Source organism: Myxocyprinus asiaticus, chromosome 46, assembly GCF_019703515.2.
Source record: "Myxocyprinus asiaticus isolate MX2 ecotype Aquarium Trade chromosome 46, UBuf_Myxa_2, whole genome shotgun sequence".
NCBI lineage: Eukaryota > Metazoa > Chordata > Actinopteri > Cypriniformes > Catostomidae > Myxocyprinus > Myxocyprinus asiaticus.
Window position 1 is genome coordinate 29580550 of NC_059389.1, and position 18875 is coordinate 29599424.

At 37.3% G+C, this 18875-nt stretch overlaps 1 protein-coding gene across 4 annotated transcripts in view; it reads right to left on the minus strand.

The window, feature by feature from the left end:
• LOC127436287 (anoctamin-5-like) overlaps positions 1 to 18875 on the minus strand; it is a 107610-nt gene that overhangs the window by 29914 nt on the left and 58821 nt on the right. For all 4 annotated transcript variants that reach the window (XM_051690358.1, XM_051690360.1, XM_051690359.1 and 1 more), the window contains 7 exons: positions 17259 to 17369; positions 17011 to 17126; positions 10849 to 10983; positions 9239 to 9344; positions 9087 to 9147; positions 4396 to 4547; positions 499 to 573 (listed from right to left, as the gene is read on the minus strand). In XM_051690358.1, the coding sequence (XP_051546318.1) occupies positions 499 to 573; positions 4396 to 4547; positions 9087 to 9147; positions 9239 to 9344; positions 10849 to 10983; positions 17011 to 17126; positions 17259 to 17369 (756 nt within the window). The remainder of the gene's footprint in view (positions 1 to 498; positions 574 to 4395; positions 4548 to 9086; positions 9148 to 9238; positions 9345 to 10848; positions 10984 to 17010; positions 17127 to 17258; positions 17370 to 18875) is intronic.

Consider the following 18875-nt stretch of genomic DNA (forward strand, 5'->3'; position numbering starts at 1 on the left):
TTCACTTTTATTGTAAGTGCCTCACTGTAACCTTCATTTTTGCTTTTTTTAAAAAAAGGAGGGACGAGATGAAATTATTTTTTTGTGTTAATCAACATTAAGCCAAAAATGCTGTCTATTAAGCTTAACTTGTATTGAACTTTGAATATTCCTTTAAGCAGCTTTCTTGCAATAAACAGATTTCTGGTGTCCATGTAAACAAGCTCATTGAACATGTTAACTCTTTTGTAGCCAGTCAGATTTCTTGCTTCCATTGAAGCACTCACAGGATAACATGACAACTTGAGTGCATGCTGTTTTAAAACAAAAAGGGGACACCAAATATAAAGAAATTATAAAATTCATGTAAATTTTTTAACTCAAATTATTATGTTTATCCCATAACTTGTAATAAAAAAATCTGAAATATTTTCACTAGTGGTATCAGAATTTTGGACCCCACTGCATAAGAGTGATGATGATAGTTGTGTATTATAAGTGGATGCTTTTGATGCTCACCCAGAAGAGTACTGTGGCCCCAGACATTAATGAGCGAGCACACTTGCTAGTTGGGGGTAAGTAAGGCTCCATCTCCTACAAAGCAAGCGAGCAAAGCAGGGAACATGAGCAACCACCACCACAGACAGCAGTCCTAATCTAGCACACTGTACTAGCGCCGTCATTGTTCGCACTGCTGCCTACGAGGACTCCTGTTTCTAATGAGTTCCAGGCCATCTGCAATGTCTACATCATAAATTCTTCTTTGCTCCAAGTCTACAGTCTCTCAAAGCTGGGATCACACTGCAGGCAGGTCTTTAATGCTACACAAACTCTCACACACACACACAGCAAACGGATCTGTCGTTGTCCTGTGCCAGTCTTACCCACAACATAACAGTGGCCCAGCACAGAATGAACCTGCCTGCTATATCAGCTGGGGTCTGTTCTAGTACCCACTCCTGTTCCTACACAACACCACATGGGTAGAGCCAAACAAACATGCTGATTATCTGGTTTCCACATTGGCTGCAAACTAAACTATGCTGAACAATTCATATTCTGTTTGTTTAATATTTTTAGCGAATTATCAGTTAATATTGTGTTATATCCAGCCTGATCTTATGGAAATTACGTGACTGTAGCAATATTTTTGCAAAATGACAATAAGTAGTTCATTACACATATTGCGGCAGTTCCGAGGTGAAATGTCCACTGTGTGGCGCTAAAAGTAGGGATGCACGATATATATCATTATTGGCTAACAAATTTGCATTTTTAAGTTATCAGTTATCAGTCCGATAAGAAAATTAGGCTGATATATTAAAGCCGATAAATTATGGCTTTTTCAGGCACACACTACTCACCATGAGGGTTTTGATTGGTGCCTTCTGCATGACGTGACACTTCAGCTCGCAGCAGACTTTCCTGAGTAAACACTCCATTTATCTTATTCATGCCACACATGCATTTTGTTTCTTTATTTATTTATTTATTTAGTACGTTAAAGCATATTACCAGGTTGATGGTGAGTTTGAGACTTGTTTGCATTCCTTATTGTGGTTTTTAGACAAGTTTGAATTAAGTGCAATGCAATGCACTCACTCATTAAATGAATAATAAATTGCAGAGTCAATAGACTTTAAATAAAAAAAAGTTGGCCATAGGAATGTAACATTTTTATATTTAACTGGTTCAAAGTAGGCTACATTTGGTAAATTATTATTGGAAATGAAAGATTTAGATGTTTCCTTGCAGGTTCCTTGTTTTCTACATTTAAAGTTGTTTTAAAATAAAAGCAATTATCACCTTTACATGTTTGATTTAATTTGAAGTCCTCTGGATGTGGCACATGAGGATAACTGCCTCGTTATCCTCAGGTGTCAATGAATTGAAGGGCTGGCTTAACTCCAACTTTGAGATCATAATTACTGGTCCATCAACTCTAACAAAAAATCTAACTAATGTCCCTAGCTGTGACATTGATGCTACTCTAATTTTCCCATCTGCCACAGTCATAAACGTAGGTATCATTCTTGACCCTTCATTGACCCTAGATGACTATATTAACAAACTCTCTAAAGCCATTTTTCCAACTTCATAGTATCGGCCAACTTCATCCCTACGTTAGCCCGAAAGATGCTGAATCATTAGTCCATGCACTTATTACATCTCGACTTGACTACTGTAACACCTTTTTTCTGGACTACCGGCACACTCTATCTCCCGCTTGCAATATATTCAAAATTCTGCTGCGAGAGTACTAACTTACACTAGATGATCTGCACATATTACTCCCATCTTATTTAACCTTCCCTGGCTACCTGTCTCCTGCTTACATTTAAGTCACTCCACGGTCTAGCTCCTTCTTACCTTTCTGATTTATTTTCTCCCTATATTCCTATTCACTCACTCCGATCTTCTGGCTGCAAACTTCTTTTTGTTCCTAGATTCCGCCTCTCTTCAATGGGCGGCATGTCTTTTTCTGTTGTGGCACCTAAGCTATGGAACTCAATCCCTCTGGCTCTCCGAACTACTACCTCTATCTCTGAATTCAAATCTTAGCTCAAAACCTACTTGTTCTCCCAATATTATCAGTCATAATGTGTATATGCTTCATGTACTGCTCATTGTATCTGTATGCTTATCTGTATTCTGACTGGGCTACTGCCTACACTGCTTACATTTTCTATACTGTCTACACGATGTTATGTGTTCTTTTGTACTGGACTGAAATGTCTAATTGATTGCACGATCTGATATCTGCTATATGCAACTGCATTTGTTTTTGTTCCGGACTGGGCAACTGTCCACTGTCCATAAGATTGTCTATATGACTGTTATGTTACTGTTCTTTATTGTGAAGCATCTTTGAGCTCTGGAAAGGCGATATATAAATTAAACATATTATTATTATTATTTATAAGCTGAGCCTTTTGTTTTTGTAATCAGGCACATAGAAAGTTGATTATATCCAGATTTAGATTTATCGGCAAATATATCAGCTATCGGCCTCCAAATATAATGAGTTATTGTATCGACCAAAATTTCCATATCGGTGCATCCCTAGCTAAAACAAGTTAAATGTTCTCCCAAACTAGATGTTGGATGATATATCAGTTGTACAGGTATATCGGCATGATAGATGCCTTTTGGAACTATCGGTTATCGGCAAAAATCAGCGCCGATGTTTTTATTATTAATAATTTCCCCATTATTCCTCCAGTTGCTGGAGGGTTCTACAGATAGAACTCCTTGAATCTACACTATATGGAATACCCGACAATTATGAGAAGTGACCACTGATGATCAACTATTAATGAATAATGGTTTACTGTTGTGGAAATTACTGCTCATACAGTATAATAAATAGCCTATATGACAATGTTTACTTTAAATTGTTTTTATTGAAATACATTGTAGATGATTGTGAGAGTGAATGTTTTGCTTCCCTGATGTCTTTAAGTGAGCTGGGAGCACAGACATTTCAAAACAAGAGTTCCCAGTGTATTGTGGGCATGTTCATATTTAAAAGTCCCACTTTATGCGGTGCTTTATGCACCAAATCTTATTTTTTACTGTCTATTATTGAGATTTTGGTTACAAAAACTGCATCTACGATTTTATTCATTTTGGACTCTTGTTGCCTCTATTTCTGTCCCTGTCACAGTAAGGAAAGACTTATACAAAATTTTGATTTTAAAAACTATCGGCCGATCAATCGGTTATCTGTTTTTTTTTCTCCAGCTCTTACACTGCATGAACAGACCTTAAGCTTTATTCACAGGCCTAAAAAAAAAATCAGATTTGGCATATCGAACTTAAATCTCTTTAGCTGTTTGTACAAGGAACAAAAAAAACAAAAAAAACTGAAAAAAACATGAAATGTAATTTTTTTTTTAAAACAATCAAACTTTACATTTCGGAAATGCATTTCAGTGAGAAAAAATCAAATTAGAAGTGTTTTTTGTGTAATTTTGGATGTAACATTAACATCATTTAATGTGCAGTAGGATCCACAAGCTGTCCAAATTCACTCATTTTCGCTTTCTCATTCTCATTTTCCCACTTTTTTTCGAGGCTACTCGAACTTATCTGTTAAAAGAACAATTGAACAGCAATGAAAAACAATTCCTACAAAGGAGTGACAACTAAATTCAGAGCAAAGCTTAAAATTTAAGAAAAAATCTGCCAATGAAGAAATATTTATGAACAAACAGTTCTTTGAAAGTTATCTATAAAAAGGAAAAAGTGTCAATAACATAATATACAACACTGAAAATGCAATATTCATATCCATTATATGATAAATTAATTCAGTATTATGATTTTTTTTATTTAATTTTTTGCTTGTAAAGTTACCAGAGAAAGTGAATAAGCCTCTTATTTGGTCAAACGTTAACAGAGATGTATGCTTACTTGCGTGACGTGGTTGAGGCGTCGGCTCGTGCACTTGGTCTCATACTCTGGTCTGAGCTGCAGCTGCTGCTGTTCTTCCTCAAAGTCCACTAGATCCCATTCATACTCCAGCCGCGCCTGACGACGTTTCCAGAACTCCAGGAACAGAGTCACTGAGACCACAGAAACAGTACAGCTTAAAACTCGTATACTGCAAACAGTTATATCAAAGATGAAAGGATCAGCATCCTGTACACAAATAACCTCATTAGATACAACACCCCTGGACATACGCTTTCTAAACTCATGTGGAAATGATCAGTCATGAAACTCAATATGGTGCAGCTGATAGGTCCTTTGACAGGTAATCTGTTAGCCAATCAACTAAGCCGGTTTCACTGCAGCATTACATGAGAGTTTTTCTCTCTGAAACCCTCCTGCTCCCCAGTACCATTTGCCTGAAGCTGCTTTACAGGGAATTGTATGTTTGTCTAATTATGTATATGACAAGTTGGAAAGAAGTCCTGTATAATTAAACTGCACTAGGCCTGTCACGATCATACCAAAATTCCACAAAAAATGTAAGCAATGATAGTTAGTAAAATTGTTAGTGAATGCAAATCGTTCCTGTTTCACTTTAATTTAATGTTGGAGTAATGGCAAATGTTCTTGGTCATTGCGGGATCACACACGCAATGTTAATGAAAGACACAGAAGAGGAGACACCCACTTTATTTCTATGGAGATCATAGAGTGAAGAAACGTTTTTAAATACACAAAGAATCTTAAATGTCTTCCTTCATGTGTAATAAGGGCTTGTGGGTTTAATCAGAGAGCCTCAAAATAATATTTGAAAGTAAATAAATCCCTATTTTATGATTCCAAGTTACTGTAAAAAGGAAGAAATGACTTCTCAAGGTATATGAAGCACACATACACCTCAAGTAGTGACATTTTGTAAGACAATTAATCGTCATAATCCTGATAGCCCTAAAACAAATAATAAATGGTCATAATTAGGGCTGTCAATCGATGAAAATGTTTAATCAAATTAATTACATGATGTGCTGATTAATTCATCGAATTAATCGCATATATAAATATTTGCTGAGAAAGCCCCTCAAATAACAATAATTCAATATATAATGATGAAATAATTATAAATAGTTATATTTAAATAATTACAAATTATATATATATATATATATATATATATATATATATATATATATATATATATATATATATATATATATATACAGTGGCATGCAAAAGTTTGGGCACCCCTGGTCAAAATTTCTGTTGCTGTGAATAGTTAAGTGAGTAGAAGATGAACTGATCTCCAAAAGACATAAAGTTAAAGATGAAACATTCTTTTCAACATTTTAAGCAATATTAGTGTTTTATTTTTATTTTGTACAATTTTAGAGTGAAAAAAGGGAAAGGAGCATCCCAAGAGATTTGAGCTCTCAGATAACTTTTACCAAGGTCTCAGACCTTAATTAGCTTGTTAGGGCTATGGCTTGTTCACAATCATCATTTGGAAAGGCCAGGTGATGCATATTTCAAAGCTTTATACATACTCTGACTCCTCAAATCAGCAGCCATGGGCTCCTCTAAGCAGCTGCCTAGCACTCTGAAAATTAAAATAATTGATGCCCACAAAACAGGAGAAGGCTATAAGAAGATAGCAAAGCGTTTTCAGGTAGCCGTTTCCTCAGTTCATAATGTAATTAAGAAATGGCAGTTAACAGGAACGGTGCAGTTCAAGTTGAGGTCCGGAAGACCAAGAAAACTTTCAGAGAGAACTCCTCGTAGGATTGCTAGAAAAGCAAGTCAAAACCCCTGTTTGACTGCAAAAGACTGTAAGGAAGATTTAGCAGACTCTGGAGTAGTGGTGTACTGTTCTACTGTGCAGCAACACCTGCACAAATATGACCTTCATGGAAGAGTCATGACATTTCCTGCATCCTCACCTCAAATGTCAGCATCAGAAATTTGCAAATGAGCATCTAAACAAGCCAGATGCATTTTGGAAACAAGTCCTGCAGACTGATGAATGAGCAAAGGTATGTTTGGAGAGAAAAAAGGGTGTAGAATTTCATGAAAAGAACACCTCTCCAACTGTTTAGCACGGGGGTGGATCGATCATGCTTTGGGCTTGTGTTGATGCCAGTGGCACAGGGGAACATTTCACTGGTAGAGGAAAGAATGGATTAAAATAAATACCAGCAAATTCTGGAAGCAAACATCACACCATCTGTCAAAAAGCTGAAGATGAAAAGAGGATTGCTTCTACAACAGGATAATGATCCTAAACACACCTCAAAATCCACAATGGACTACCTCAAGAGGCGCAAGCTGAAGGTTTTGCCATGGCCCTCACAGTCCCCCGACCTAAACATCATCGAAAATCTGTGGATAGATCTCAAAAGAGCAATGCATGCAAGACGGCCCAAGAATCTCACAGAACTAGAAGCCTTTTGCAAGGAAGAATGGGCGAAGATCTCCCAAACAAAAACTGAAAGACACTTCGCTGGCTACAAAAGCTTTTACAAGCTGTGATACTTGCCAGGGGGTGTTACTAAGAACTGACCATGCAGGGTGCCCAAACTTTTGCTTCAGGCCCTTTTCTTTTTTGTTATTTTGAAACTGTAAAAGATGAATATAAAAAAAGTAAAATTGCTTAAAATATTAAAGAAATGTGTCATCTTTAACTTTAAGCCTTTTGGAAATCAGGCCATCTTTTGCTCACTTAGCTATTAACGGCAACAGAACTTTTGATCAGGGGTGCCCAAACTTTTGCATGCCACTGTATATATATATATATATATATATATATATATATATATATACACAATTATTATTATAAATAAGATGCAGTGTTTTCAGACCTCGAATAATGCAAAGAAAACAAGTTCATATTCATTTTTAAACAACACAATACTAATGTTTTAACTTAGGACCGATCCAAATTTCACAGCAGGTGCGAGACACTGTGGCTTGAAGGCCTCTCCAGGACTCCGTCTAACCATCAGACGACCAGGTGGAGGATCGGCGATGATCTATGGGTGCTTCAGCAAGGCTGGAATCAGGCAGATTCATCTTTGTGAAGGACGCATGAATCAAGCCATGTACAAGGTTATCCTGGAAGAAAACTTGCTTCCTTCTGCTGTGACAATGTTCCCCAACTCTGAGGATTGGTTTTTTCAGCAGAACAACGCTCCATGCCAAACAGCCAGGTCAATCAAGGTGTGGATGGAGGACCACCGGATCAAGACCCTGTCATGGCCAGCCCAATCTCCAGACCTGGACCCCATTGAAAACCTCTAGAATGTGATGAAGAGGAAGATGGATGGCCACAGGCCATCAAACAATGCCGAGCTGCTTGAATTTGTGCGCCAGGAGTGGCATAAAGTCACCCAACAGCAATGTGAAAGACTGGTAGAGAGCATGCCAAAACACATGAAAGCTGGGATTGAAATCAGGGTTATTCCACCAAATATTGATTTCTGAACTCTTCCTAAGTTAAAACATTAGTATTGTGTTGTTTAAAATTGAACTTGAACTAAATATGAACTTGTTTTCTTTGCATTATTCGAGGTTTGAAAACCAGTTGTCATTTTCTGCAAATAAATGCTCTAAATGACAATATTTTTATTTTGAATTTGGGAGAAATGTTGTCAGTACTTTATTGAATAAAACAAAAATGTTCATTTTACTCAAACACATACCTATAAATAGTAAATCCAGAGAAACTGATAATTTTACAGTGGTCTCTTAATTTTTTCCAGAGCTTGGAGTGGCCTAGTCAAAGTCATGGCTTGAACACGATTGAGATGCTGTGGCAGGACCTTAAACGGGCAGTTCATTCTCGAAACCCTCCAATGTGGCTGAACTAAAGCAGTTCTGCAAAGAAGAGTGGGCCAAAATTCCCCCACAGTGTTGTGAAAGACTGATCTCCAGTTATCGGAAGCGTTTGGCACAACCAGCTATTAATTTTAAGGGGGCAGTTAGTTTTTCAAATGGGTGATATAGGTGTTTTGCTTCAATAAAAAAAAAACTATATATTTTAAAACTGTATTTTGTGTTTACACAGGTTGCCTTTGTTTTATGTTATATCTCGTTTGAAGATCAATATGAAAAATACACAAAAATAGAAGAAATCAGGATACTGAAAAATACTTTTTCACAGCACTATATATATATATATATGTACACCTGTGTCAGACGGATGTTTCTGTCATAAACACACTATTTTCAGGTCGCTGTGTCAAGTTAAACATAGTTCCGTATTTCGAAAAACACACCTTGAGATCCCTAAATTCGGATTTGAGCTTCATCAAGCTATGTTTTGAATTCAAGAACGTGTCCTCATGTTGTGCTGTCTGCTGAAGGGTTGGTTTGTTCTCCGCATAAGCCGTGCATTGCCTACACAGCTGAAGTTTCGCTTACTGCCCCCTGGATAAAACAGGTGGTACTTCAAGCTTGAATTTCTCAGGAATCTTTCTTATTACGAAGACACGATTAATTGTGTAAATTTTTTTAACACGTTATTTTTTAATATAATTAATCGCACTGAATTAAAGTGTTAAGTGGACAGCCCTAGTCATAATCAAAATTATTTGTATGACAGTTAATCGTCAGCCAAATTTCATAATCGTGACAGCCCTAGGTTGCACTAAAATGGTTAAGAAACTAACTTTACTCACCCCATATTCCCATGAATATCGCAAAGAACACCGTAGCTGTGTTGTCAAACAGATACGATTGCTAAAAGGCAATTAGAAGAAAAGGTATAATTTACATAAATAAATATGCAAAGACTCTCATTTCTGGTATCCATATAATATTCTTCACTAACCCATGAGGAGCTACAGGTTGAGTTGAGTTTCCAGTAGCCACATTTCTTGTCACAGAGAGGACACATGACGATCTGCCCACCGATGGTCTCATTACAGATCTCCTTACTTATGCAGAGAAACAATAAAAACCAGAACTGTTTGTGTGAACACAGACTCACATTCACTGAACTCAACAGGTGTCTTAGACCCCAAACAAAATCTGAATCCTTCTAGATATGCAAAATTATTTCACACGTCACTGCGATCAGAGTACAATTCATAACAAGTGCAAGTAAGTGTCTTGACATTACCACAGGGGGCGCTGTTCTCTCTATTTATTTTTTTTTCACCCAATTTGGAATGCCCAATTCCCAGTGCGCTTTTAAGTCCTCAGGGTTGCGTAGTGATTCACCTCAATCCGGGTGGCGGGGGATGCATCCCAGTTGCCTCCGCATATGAGACCATCAACCCGCGCATCTTATCACATGGCTTGTTGAGCACGTTGCCACAGAGACATAGTGCGTGTGGAGGCTTCACGCCATCCACCACGGCATCCGCGCTCAACTCACCACGTTCCCCACCGAGAACGCACCACATTATAGCGACCACAAGGAGGTTACCCCATGTGACTCTACCATCCCTAGCAACCGAGCCAAATTGGTTGCTTAGGAGACCTAGCTGGAGTCACTCAGCATGCCAAACTAGCGAGCTCCAGGGGTGGTAGCCAGCGTCTTTTACCACTGAGCTACCCAGGCCCAGGGCCGCTGTTGTCTTGTATACTGGGCGTATGGACAAAGTTGTTCACCTCATAAATTATTATGTAATTTTATAGAGACACCAGCTCCGAGGTGAATCACAGCATTACAAACTTTGATTTGCAAAAAAGTATTTGTTCAAGACTGTGTATTTAACGTCTTTAATGAGGGAATGAACTACAATCCCATGAAGCACTGCAATTGACAATCAAATTATGGGAAATGGGAAAATGTAAAACTATTAATTGAAAGTTCATTATAAGTATGGAAACAATATATTTATATATTACAGCAAAATATTCATATATCTGCAAATATATGCTGATCCATTATTAACTGCGGTTGGTTTGCCACTATTCTCTGATGAGTGGAGTTTTTCTCTTTACTTTCCAGTATTAAGCGAGATTTTTAAACAATGACGTTGAAATAACATGGACTGATGGCTTCAACAGAAGAATGTACAGTACCATCCATTAACAACCTCGGAAGTCACAGTAGGTCTGACTTTAAAGGTTTATAAGTTATCGTTAAAAATCGGAACCAGACTGTTGCGCTCAATTGAAATTTGTTACAGCCACAGTAATGGGTAACTAACACAAAAGTAACTAATGACAGATAAAAATAATATCATATATTAATTATAATATAATGATTACTTGCAGTACAATCTCTGACTGAAAGATGCATTAGCTACCATTTTGCATAAACGCGATAGAAACGCTACTTCCTACCGATTGTGCCGTATATGAGTATATCGATTTATCTAGAACATCGCCCGCCCCTACACAATGGGACTGTGCGCTTGTACTGCCCTGGACAAGCATTCTCGTGCATTTGCATACGTGCATAGAATATGTTTCTGGTTTTATTCTCACCTCCAGATGTTGTCATCAAAGGTGGCCCAACCATAGATGAAGCAGAACAGACCAACAATTGCAGCGTAGAACAGCATCTCTGTATAATAACCCAGCCATGCAAAGTAGATGCTGATCTTCTCTCCATAGTACTTCCTGTGGTAGGAAGGACATTATTCATGATGAAGAAAGGGAAAATTTAAAGTTTGGCAACTACCTAAGGAACCTTGCCATAACTTTTTCAGCAAAAACTGTGATGCAAAATAGTTTACTCTATCTGAGTTACACAAATGATGATAAAAGTGAGAAGAACACCAAAGAACCCATACATACTGTATTGGGCAATTAACGATTAGAAAGGAGTATTATGGATAGATTCATCTAAGTTTGATGTGTTAAGCTATTGGGGAGCAATTAGTTTATTGGATGAACAGAACGTGTGAAGAATTTACAGCATTTAATTGCAGTAGAAATAGTCATTTGTGACATTATAAGTACAGTATGTAATCCTTGATAAATTTTAGGCAATCTTGGAGAAACCTTTCAAAAACATAAACATTTTTAAGTAATCCCAAACTTTTGAATGGTAATGTAAATTTACAATTGCTGTGCCATATCATACCATGTATGAATTATTTATGTAGCTACTGTTCAAATTAGCATTCTGTTCAGTTAGTAACAATAATGAACACATGGTAATAGATCCCACTTCTCAACTGAAATGGTTCCCATGCTCGGCCAGAGCTCTCTCAGGACCGCCCACATTGCCACTGAGCCAAACAATGATGTAACTATTCATACTACTGTACGCAGTGTTTGATAGTAGCAGACTACATGTAATATGGACTACATTATCAGATTACAAAACAATCTATTTACTCATAACTGGATTACACAACATTTTAAAATGTGTATAATCAGATTACTGTTATCCAAATTCATCCAACAGTCCTAAAATATAAGCCCTCTTCATAAATGACAACAATTCTCCTAAAATTAAAAATACAGTACGTGCATGTTATCCTTGTCTTCCATTTTACGTAACATAGTGTTAGTTTTTCCCTTTTGTTGCTGTTTGATTTTATGTTTACTGATGTTTCACAAAAGAGGTTTTAATAGGTACTTAATACAGGGGGCATGGGTAGTTCAGCGAGTATTGTCTAAAGCTAACCAGTCAAGAGCAGTGAGTGGTTTTCTCATTTTCTTGTTATGGTTGTTTGATTAATATAATGACACACAGACAGCAGCAGGTCTATTAGCTTATATTTACACTTACAAGTCCGACAGTTTGATACAAATCCGTTTTTTCCCCACTGTTTGCGTTCACTTTAGACATACAGTAACTCATGTGTTTACATGAATACCTCACCAAGATGGGCATTTTGGTGGAATTTTGAAATGTATTTTACCATTCAGGTGCTTATAGGCATCACCACAAGCAATCTTGAAACATACACGCACACACACATAAGCCGATCGCTAGCGAATTCTACAGTTATGCATTCTGGATTATTATTAAGAATATTAACTTTGTAATATGTGGCACAGGCCTAAACAATATCACAAATATAGCTGGATATTTTTTTTGTTATTGAAGTTTTAATCAGGCTATATGTCCGGCCGAAATAAAAAACAAGCATTAATGTCGAGCCCTAATTACAAATGTATTATAATAACTAATAACAACAACCCTATTATTATTATCCAAGTAATATTTCTCAAATACTTTCTTAATTTGTACATGGCATTGCTTTGGGATCTTGTTAAAAAAAAAAAACGTTTCTGTGTGAAGTCGCGTTAACAAAAGCCTTTATATGAGTGCCTGTGAATTCCACTATGGTAAAATGCTCTCATCTCCACTTCTGTCCACAAAAAAATTTAATAAATGAGATATATGAGATATGAGTTATGAGATTTTCGATTTGTAATTGTATAGTAACTTGTAGTGGCCAATTAAAGTAAACTTAGAGCACTTTAAATACAATTGAATGCAACACATCCGTTATTCTGTGCATGAGATGAGATTCGTGGAGGAAGCACCAACAGAACCACCTCATGTGCGCTCAGAACAGAGCTCCGCAGAGCAGCGCGTGCAGACTGTTTGCTTGATTAGATCACAGCCCTTTGCAGTTTAATATTCATAAGGTCATATCTTGATTTCGATTTTATTTCGATGGATCATTCAGCCCTACACAATGCAATAGAAAGACGCGTTGCTTTTGCATTATTTTGCGGAACGCGTTCTTTTTATCTCATTACATTGAATTCAGACTGCAAGCTCACAACTTGAGTATCAATTTCTTGCCATGGCACTGGAGATTGAGTAGCGGCGAAGCGCCACTGCTGAATAGAGGTGCAGGAAACACTAGCATACACACATACCCACCAGATCCTAGGTGGTGCTATAATAAGCACTGTTGCGTTTTCGGTAATAACTCAGCAACTGTAAGGGCTAGAATCAAAATTCTTTTGTCCCCTGATTCCGTGAGTCAAGCTTTAAAAAATTATATCTCTGATTTCATTTACATCTATAAAATATTTTCGCCATTTTGAATTTTCCAAAGAACCTACTTTTTCGAACTCTTCCTAAGCCATTTGTCCGCACTAAATTTGGTATACATCATCTTTAGACCCTCACGACAAAAATGTATCAAAAGAATTTCGATACGTCAAATCGTCCCAAAGATATAAGTGATACAATTACTTTGGTAGAATGTATTTTGATTCATTAATCAATGGCCAGACTACAGAAAACCCGGTACACACAGTCAACGGGTCATGTTGAGGATGCACGCAAATTTTCGTTCAATTCTGCCCATAGGGGGTGCTACAACTAAAATACTGTTATAACACTGCAGCCATTTGATCGACAAAGTTCAAATTAAATATGCACCTTCTTTGGTTCAAGTGCTAAAATATCTTTAACATATTGATTCTTCAAATCAACAAAAAATGGCTGCCAGCACCCAATCAAATTTCAGCACCTAATAACTTGAATTGTGAATGACCGATAGTCATGAAACTTACTATACACAAGAAGGGTCTGCACATGAAGCTGTGTATAGCATTTTGTTAGAATCAGCCGCAATGTGCCACTATAATAAGCTAATTCACATTTTTGCTAATAACTCCAATACAGTATAGGCTAGAATACAATTTTGTAGTTTTTCTAAATCCTTCAGTGCCCCCCAGTGATATGGTCACATGGCTTTTCATTTCCGCAAGAAAACTTTTTTATCATGTATATTTTTCTCTGATTCGCATGAAATGTATACATCATCTAGAGACCCTCCTGACAAAAAGTTATCAAAAGAATTGTGATATTTTAAATCGTTCAGAAGACATAAGCAAATACATTTTTGTGTGTAGCCTCTAATTACAAACTGGCCTATATCTTTTGAGCGAAATACTAAAAATTTATAAAACTTAAAGCACATGGACAACAGAACATTCTGAGGTTGTGTGCAAAATGTCATAAATTTGTGATGCTAGGTGGAGCTATAACTTAAAAAAATCCTATTTGTCCTAATGTGATTAAGGCAGTTAGGGTTAGGGTTTGGGTAAAGGCCTGGGTCTACTTCGTTTTTCTGCTTTCCGGGTCAGATCGCACCTGTCATGTGCAAAATGTAATACATTTGTGATGCTAGGTGGTGCTATAACTTAAGAAAATCCTATTTGTGATACAAGGCAGTTAGGGTTAGGGTAATGGTTTTTTCATCACCAATTTGTGATGCTAGGGAGCGCAATACCTTACAAAAATCCTATTTGTCCAACTGTGATTAAGGCAGTTAGGGTTTCTGTTAGGGTTAGGGTTTGAGTTAAGGCCTGGGTATACTTTGATTTTCTGCTTTGCGGGTTGGATGCCTGTCATGTGCAAAATTTCATACATTTATGATGGTAGGAGATGCTATAACTTAACTTAATAGAAATTTGACAACAAAACAAATCTGTCCACAGCATCCACATCCACTATTCTGTCAAATTTTGTTTTTTTTGTCATGCTCACCAGGAAAGTTTGATGACATGACAAATTTAATCAATTTCTGTTTTCAGCAACACTTTAAAATTATCTAATAATTCAACAGTGATGGGCAGATGCAGGATGTAGTACCAATTTTGTCAACAAGAGGCAGCCATAAGATAAGTAATCCTTGAGAGTCTATAAACCTTTCAAAGATATCCCTTTACTCTGCTTTTGTTTAATGTTACAATAGTTATGTTTCCATCCAAGTTGCAAATTTAATTTAAGCGAAAAACCATATTATTGCAAAAACAATGTGCGAATAAAGCCTAATAAAGGGTGTTCAAAAGGATGAACTCGTCACTTCCGGAGAAACTGTAGCCACTGTGAATGTTTATTAATAAAATACTGGTGGTTTAGAGCACACAGACAAAACACTGTGAAGAACTTTGTCTCAGGTTTGGTAGTGACAGCACGTAACACACACTTCTGAGCACTATATATGTGCGTTCATACCATACGGATCTGTAAGATATTTTTCAAAATTGTCAATAAATCTTCTGTTCCGTACAGTTCAAGTTTGTTTTCGACTTATTTGCTCTGCAAACTCTTTGTAGACTTTGAATTTTCTAGACACCGTTATTTCAGGATGACCAGAGCAACATTAGTTCAGTAATGAATGAGTTATTCAGTGACATTCCTTACAAATTCAATATGAGCTTATTTGGTAAATGTGTTTCCATCATAGTTTATGCGCATTTCTTCTCATCGAATGAAAAATTTATCCACCTCAAGCGAGCGTATAAATTTTATGCACATTTTGGAGATTTATTCACATCTTCGTGTTTCCATCCAGCAGTTTCTATGCAATATCCCAAAAAAGCATAAACATTTTTTTTGGATGGAAACATTGCTAATGTGTACATAAATGATAACATAAATAAGATCTAGCTACAGTCACTCGTTGTGAATCAGAAAAATCTGAAAAAATAATGTACTAACTGCAATGATCTAATTTGCCAGATGATGACCTAATAGCCTGTATTAGCCATATACCTTACTCACAGTAGCGGTATATTAGATTTTTGATGGGAATGAAAACGAGGTATAGACTTATAGTCTCTTTGACTGCATGCGCTGTATGAAGCCATATAAAGGTCTTAGTTCACATCTTATATTTGCAACTAGTGCTTTAATGAGTTTTTTGTCAACAGATTTTTTTTTACATTGTTTTTATGTGTAAAGATTCTTTTTTCAATGAAAAACCCATTGAAGAAACTGTAACTCACACTATTGTTTTCATCTTGTCAAAAACCAAATATGGTGCTACTGTGAATACAATACATGTGTGCTTGTTTGCCACTTGCAGCTATATTTATTATTATTATTATTATTATTATTATTAATCGTACTGATTTTAGACTTTGCGCCAAAATTAGACATGGTTCTCAAACGTCTTAACGCAGTGACCTATTTCTCAGAAAAATTGTAAATTGAGCTTTGCGCCACTTCATTAACATACAATACACCTACAGTTTGTGTGCATTCACCTATAGATAGCCACAAACACTCCGACCCGCGGCCACTTGCGCTTTGCGCTGGCACAAAAATTATGCTCAGAATTAGTGCATTAACAAAATTGGATAAGTAAGTAAGTTTACGAGTAAGGAATAAAATTCATATTAATTCATTCAAACACTTTATATCTATTAATAATACAATTTTAGGCAAACAGAAAATTATAAAATACCATTATAGAGCAATTGTGCACCATATCTTGCGCTTCCAGTGCAAATCTTGCTTTATGCAATTAAGTTTTGTGGCATCAGTTTAACCAGACCATACATGTTTTGGTTACTGTATGTCTAAAACTCACATGAATTTGTTTTAGATCATTAGAAGTGGCATTACAGTTACTTGGAAGCCGCTTTGAAATGGGTTTTATTACAAGGAACATTCATAAAAATAGCTGCATGTGAAGCTTTTGGACATTCTGTCAAACGTAAGTGTCTCATGTTGATGGTCAATGTGCTGAACTCCACCTGTGGTTCATCTGCTAGGACACCTGTGTGAACATGAGGGGAACTGACTTCATTGTCACTTGCCCAAATATTTTTTGGGGCCATTGTAATTGTTTTAGCTATATCGCCCAGCCCTAATGACAACACATGCATCTGGAAAACAGGAAGTATAAAGTCAACCAAGGCTGGTGTGTGTCTCACCGTATGAGGTTGAGCGGCTGCTCTTTATAACAGCGACTGAAGCGAGCCCAGTATTTGTACAGAGAATAACGCTCACTCTCACAGCTCAAATCACGAGACCTGGTCCAGTACCTGCACTACACACACACACACACACACACACACACACACACATTTTTGCTTTATTGATGGAGCACAACCTATTGAACCTCTCACGTTATTTCATGAACTCTTTAGAGACAGGTTTGATGGCTGAGTGAAAGACATACGTCATGCAGGGGGAAGGCCGCGGTGTAGGTTCCGTTATTCAGCAGTCTCTTAATGCCCTTCTTGTCCTTGTCTTCTTTACTGTATGGACATCTGGAGAGGATATAATAAACCTACACAGAGAACAGAATAAAACAAGCCTTAAGTTACAGGAGGACAAACACTGCAATTCCTCAATAAAAGCTGTCTATTTTATGCCCTGTAAGTTTAATATGACCATGTTGTAATGGATGTAAAAATCAAAAAAGAAAGTATTATGTATTATATGGGTGATTCTTCAAACAGAGTCACTTGAAATCCTGAAAAATTAAACTTCTTCAAACTATATTTTATCTATGTTTTGTAACATTTATCAGATGTCCTAGAATAAAAATCTGATCATGGCCTTAATTTTGGTACAATATGTGATGATGTGGAGTTTTGATATTGCATCTGATGGTAATGTCATTTTTAGTGTATAAAAGAAAAGTTTGGATGAGACTTCTTACACAAGTTAGCTAGCAGTGAATTTACTTGAAAAGAAACAGACTGTTTCTGAATTAAAATTAACTAATAATAACAGAAGCTAGCAATTTAATGCGTTAATTAAATCCCTGCCTATCTCAACAAGCTGCTGGATGACAATCAGTCAGGCTTCAAAAGTGGACACTCCACCAAGACTGCCCTGCTGTCTGTCACTGAGTCGCTGAGACAGGCAAAAGCTGAATCCAGATCATCTGTCCTGATTCTGTTGGACCTTTCTGCAGCCTTTGACACAGTCAACCATCAGATCTTATTCTCCACCCTCTCTTCGCTGGGCATCACAGGAAATGTGCTTGACTGGTTTAATTAAGTCTCAGGTAGGTCCTTCAAGGTAGACTGGAGAGGTGAGTTTTCCAAGCCACATCAGCTACTTACTGGGGTACCTCAGGGATCAGTGCTTGGGCCACTTCTCTTCTCTATATACACAACATCACTGGGACCCATCATTCAGGCACATGGTTTCTCTTACCACTGCTACGCTGATGTCACACAGCTCTACTTGTCTTTCCAGCCCAATGACACCACAGTGACTGCTCGAATCTCTGCCTGCCTGGCAGACATCTTGGCCTGGATAAAGGAACACCACCTGCAACTCAACCCAGCCAAGACCGAACTCCTTGTCTTTCCGGCCAACCCTGCTGTTGAACACAACATCACCGTGCAGCTGGGTGCAACTACAGTAACACCTTCCAAATCGGTCAGAAATCTAGGGGTAACCATCGATAACAAACTAAATTTCATAGACCACATCTCAAAGACTGCAAGATCATGTAGATTTACACTCTACAATATCAGGAAGATAAGACCCTTCCTATCTGAACATGCCACACAACTTCTTGTTCAGTCACTTGTCATAACTAGACTGGACTACTGTAATGCTCTCATTGCAGGCCTCCCTGCATGTGCAATTAGACCCCTGCAAATGATCCAGAATGCAGCAGCGCATCTGGTCTTTAATCAACCAATGAGAGCGCATGTTACACCACTCCTTGTCTCTCTTCACTGGCTGCCGGTTGATGCACGTATCAAATTCAAGGCTCTTATGCTGGCATACAGAATAGTCACTGGGTCAGCTCCAGCATACCTAAAATCATTTC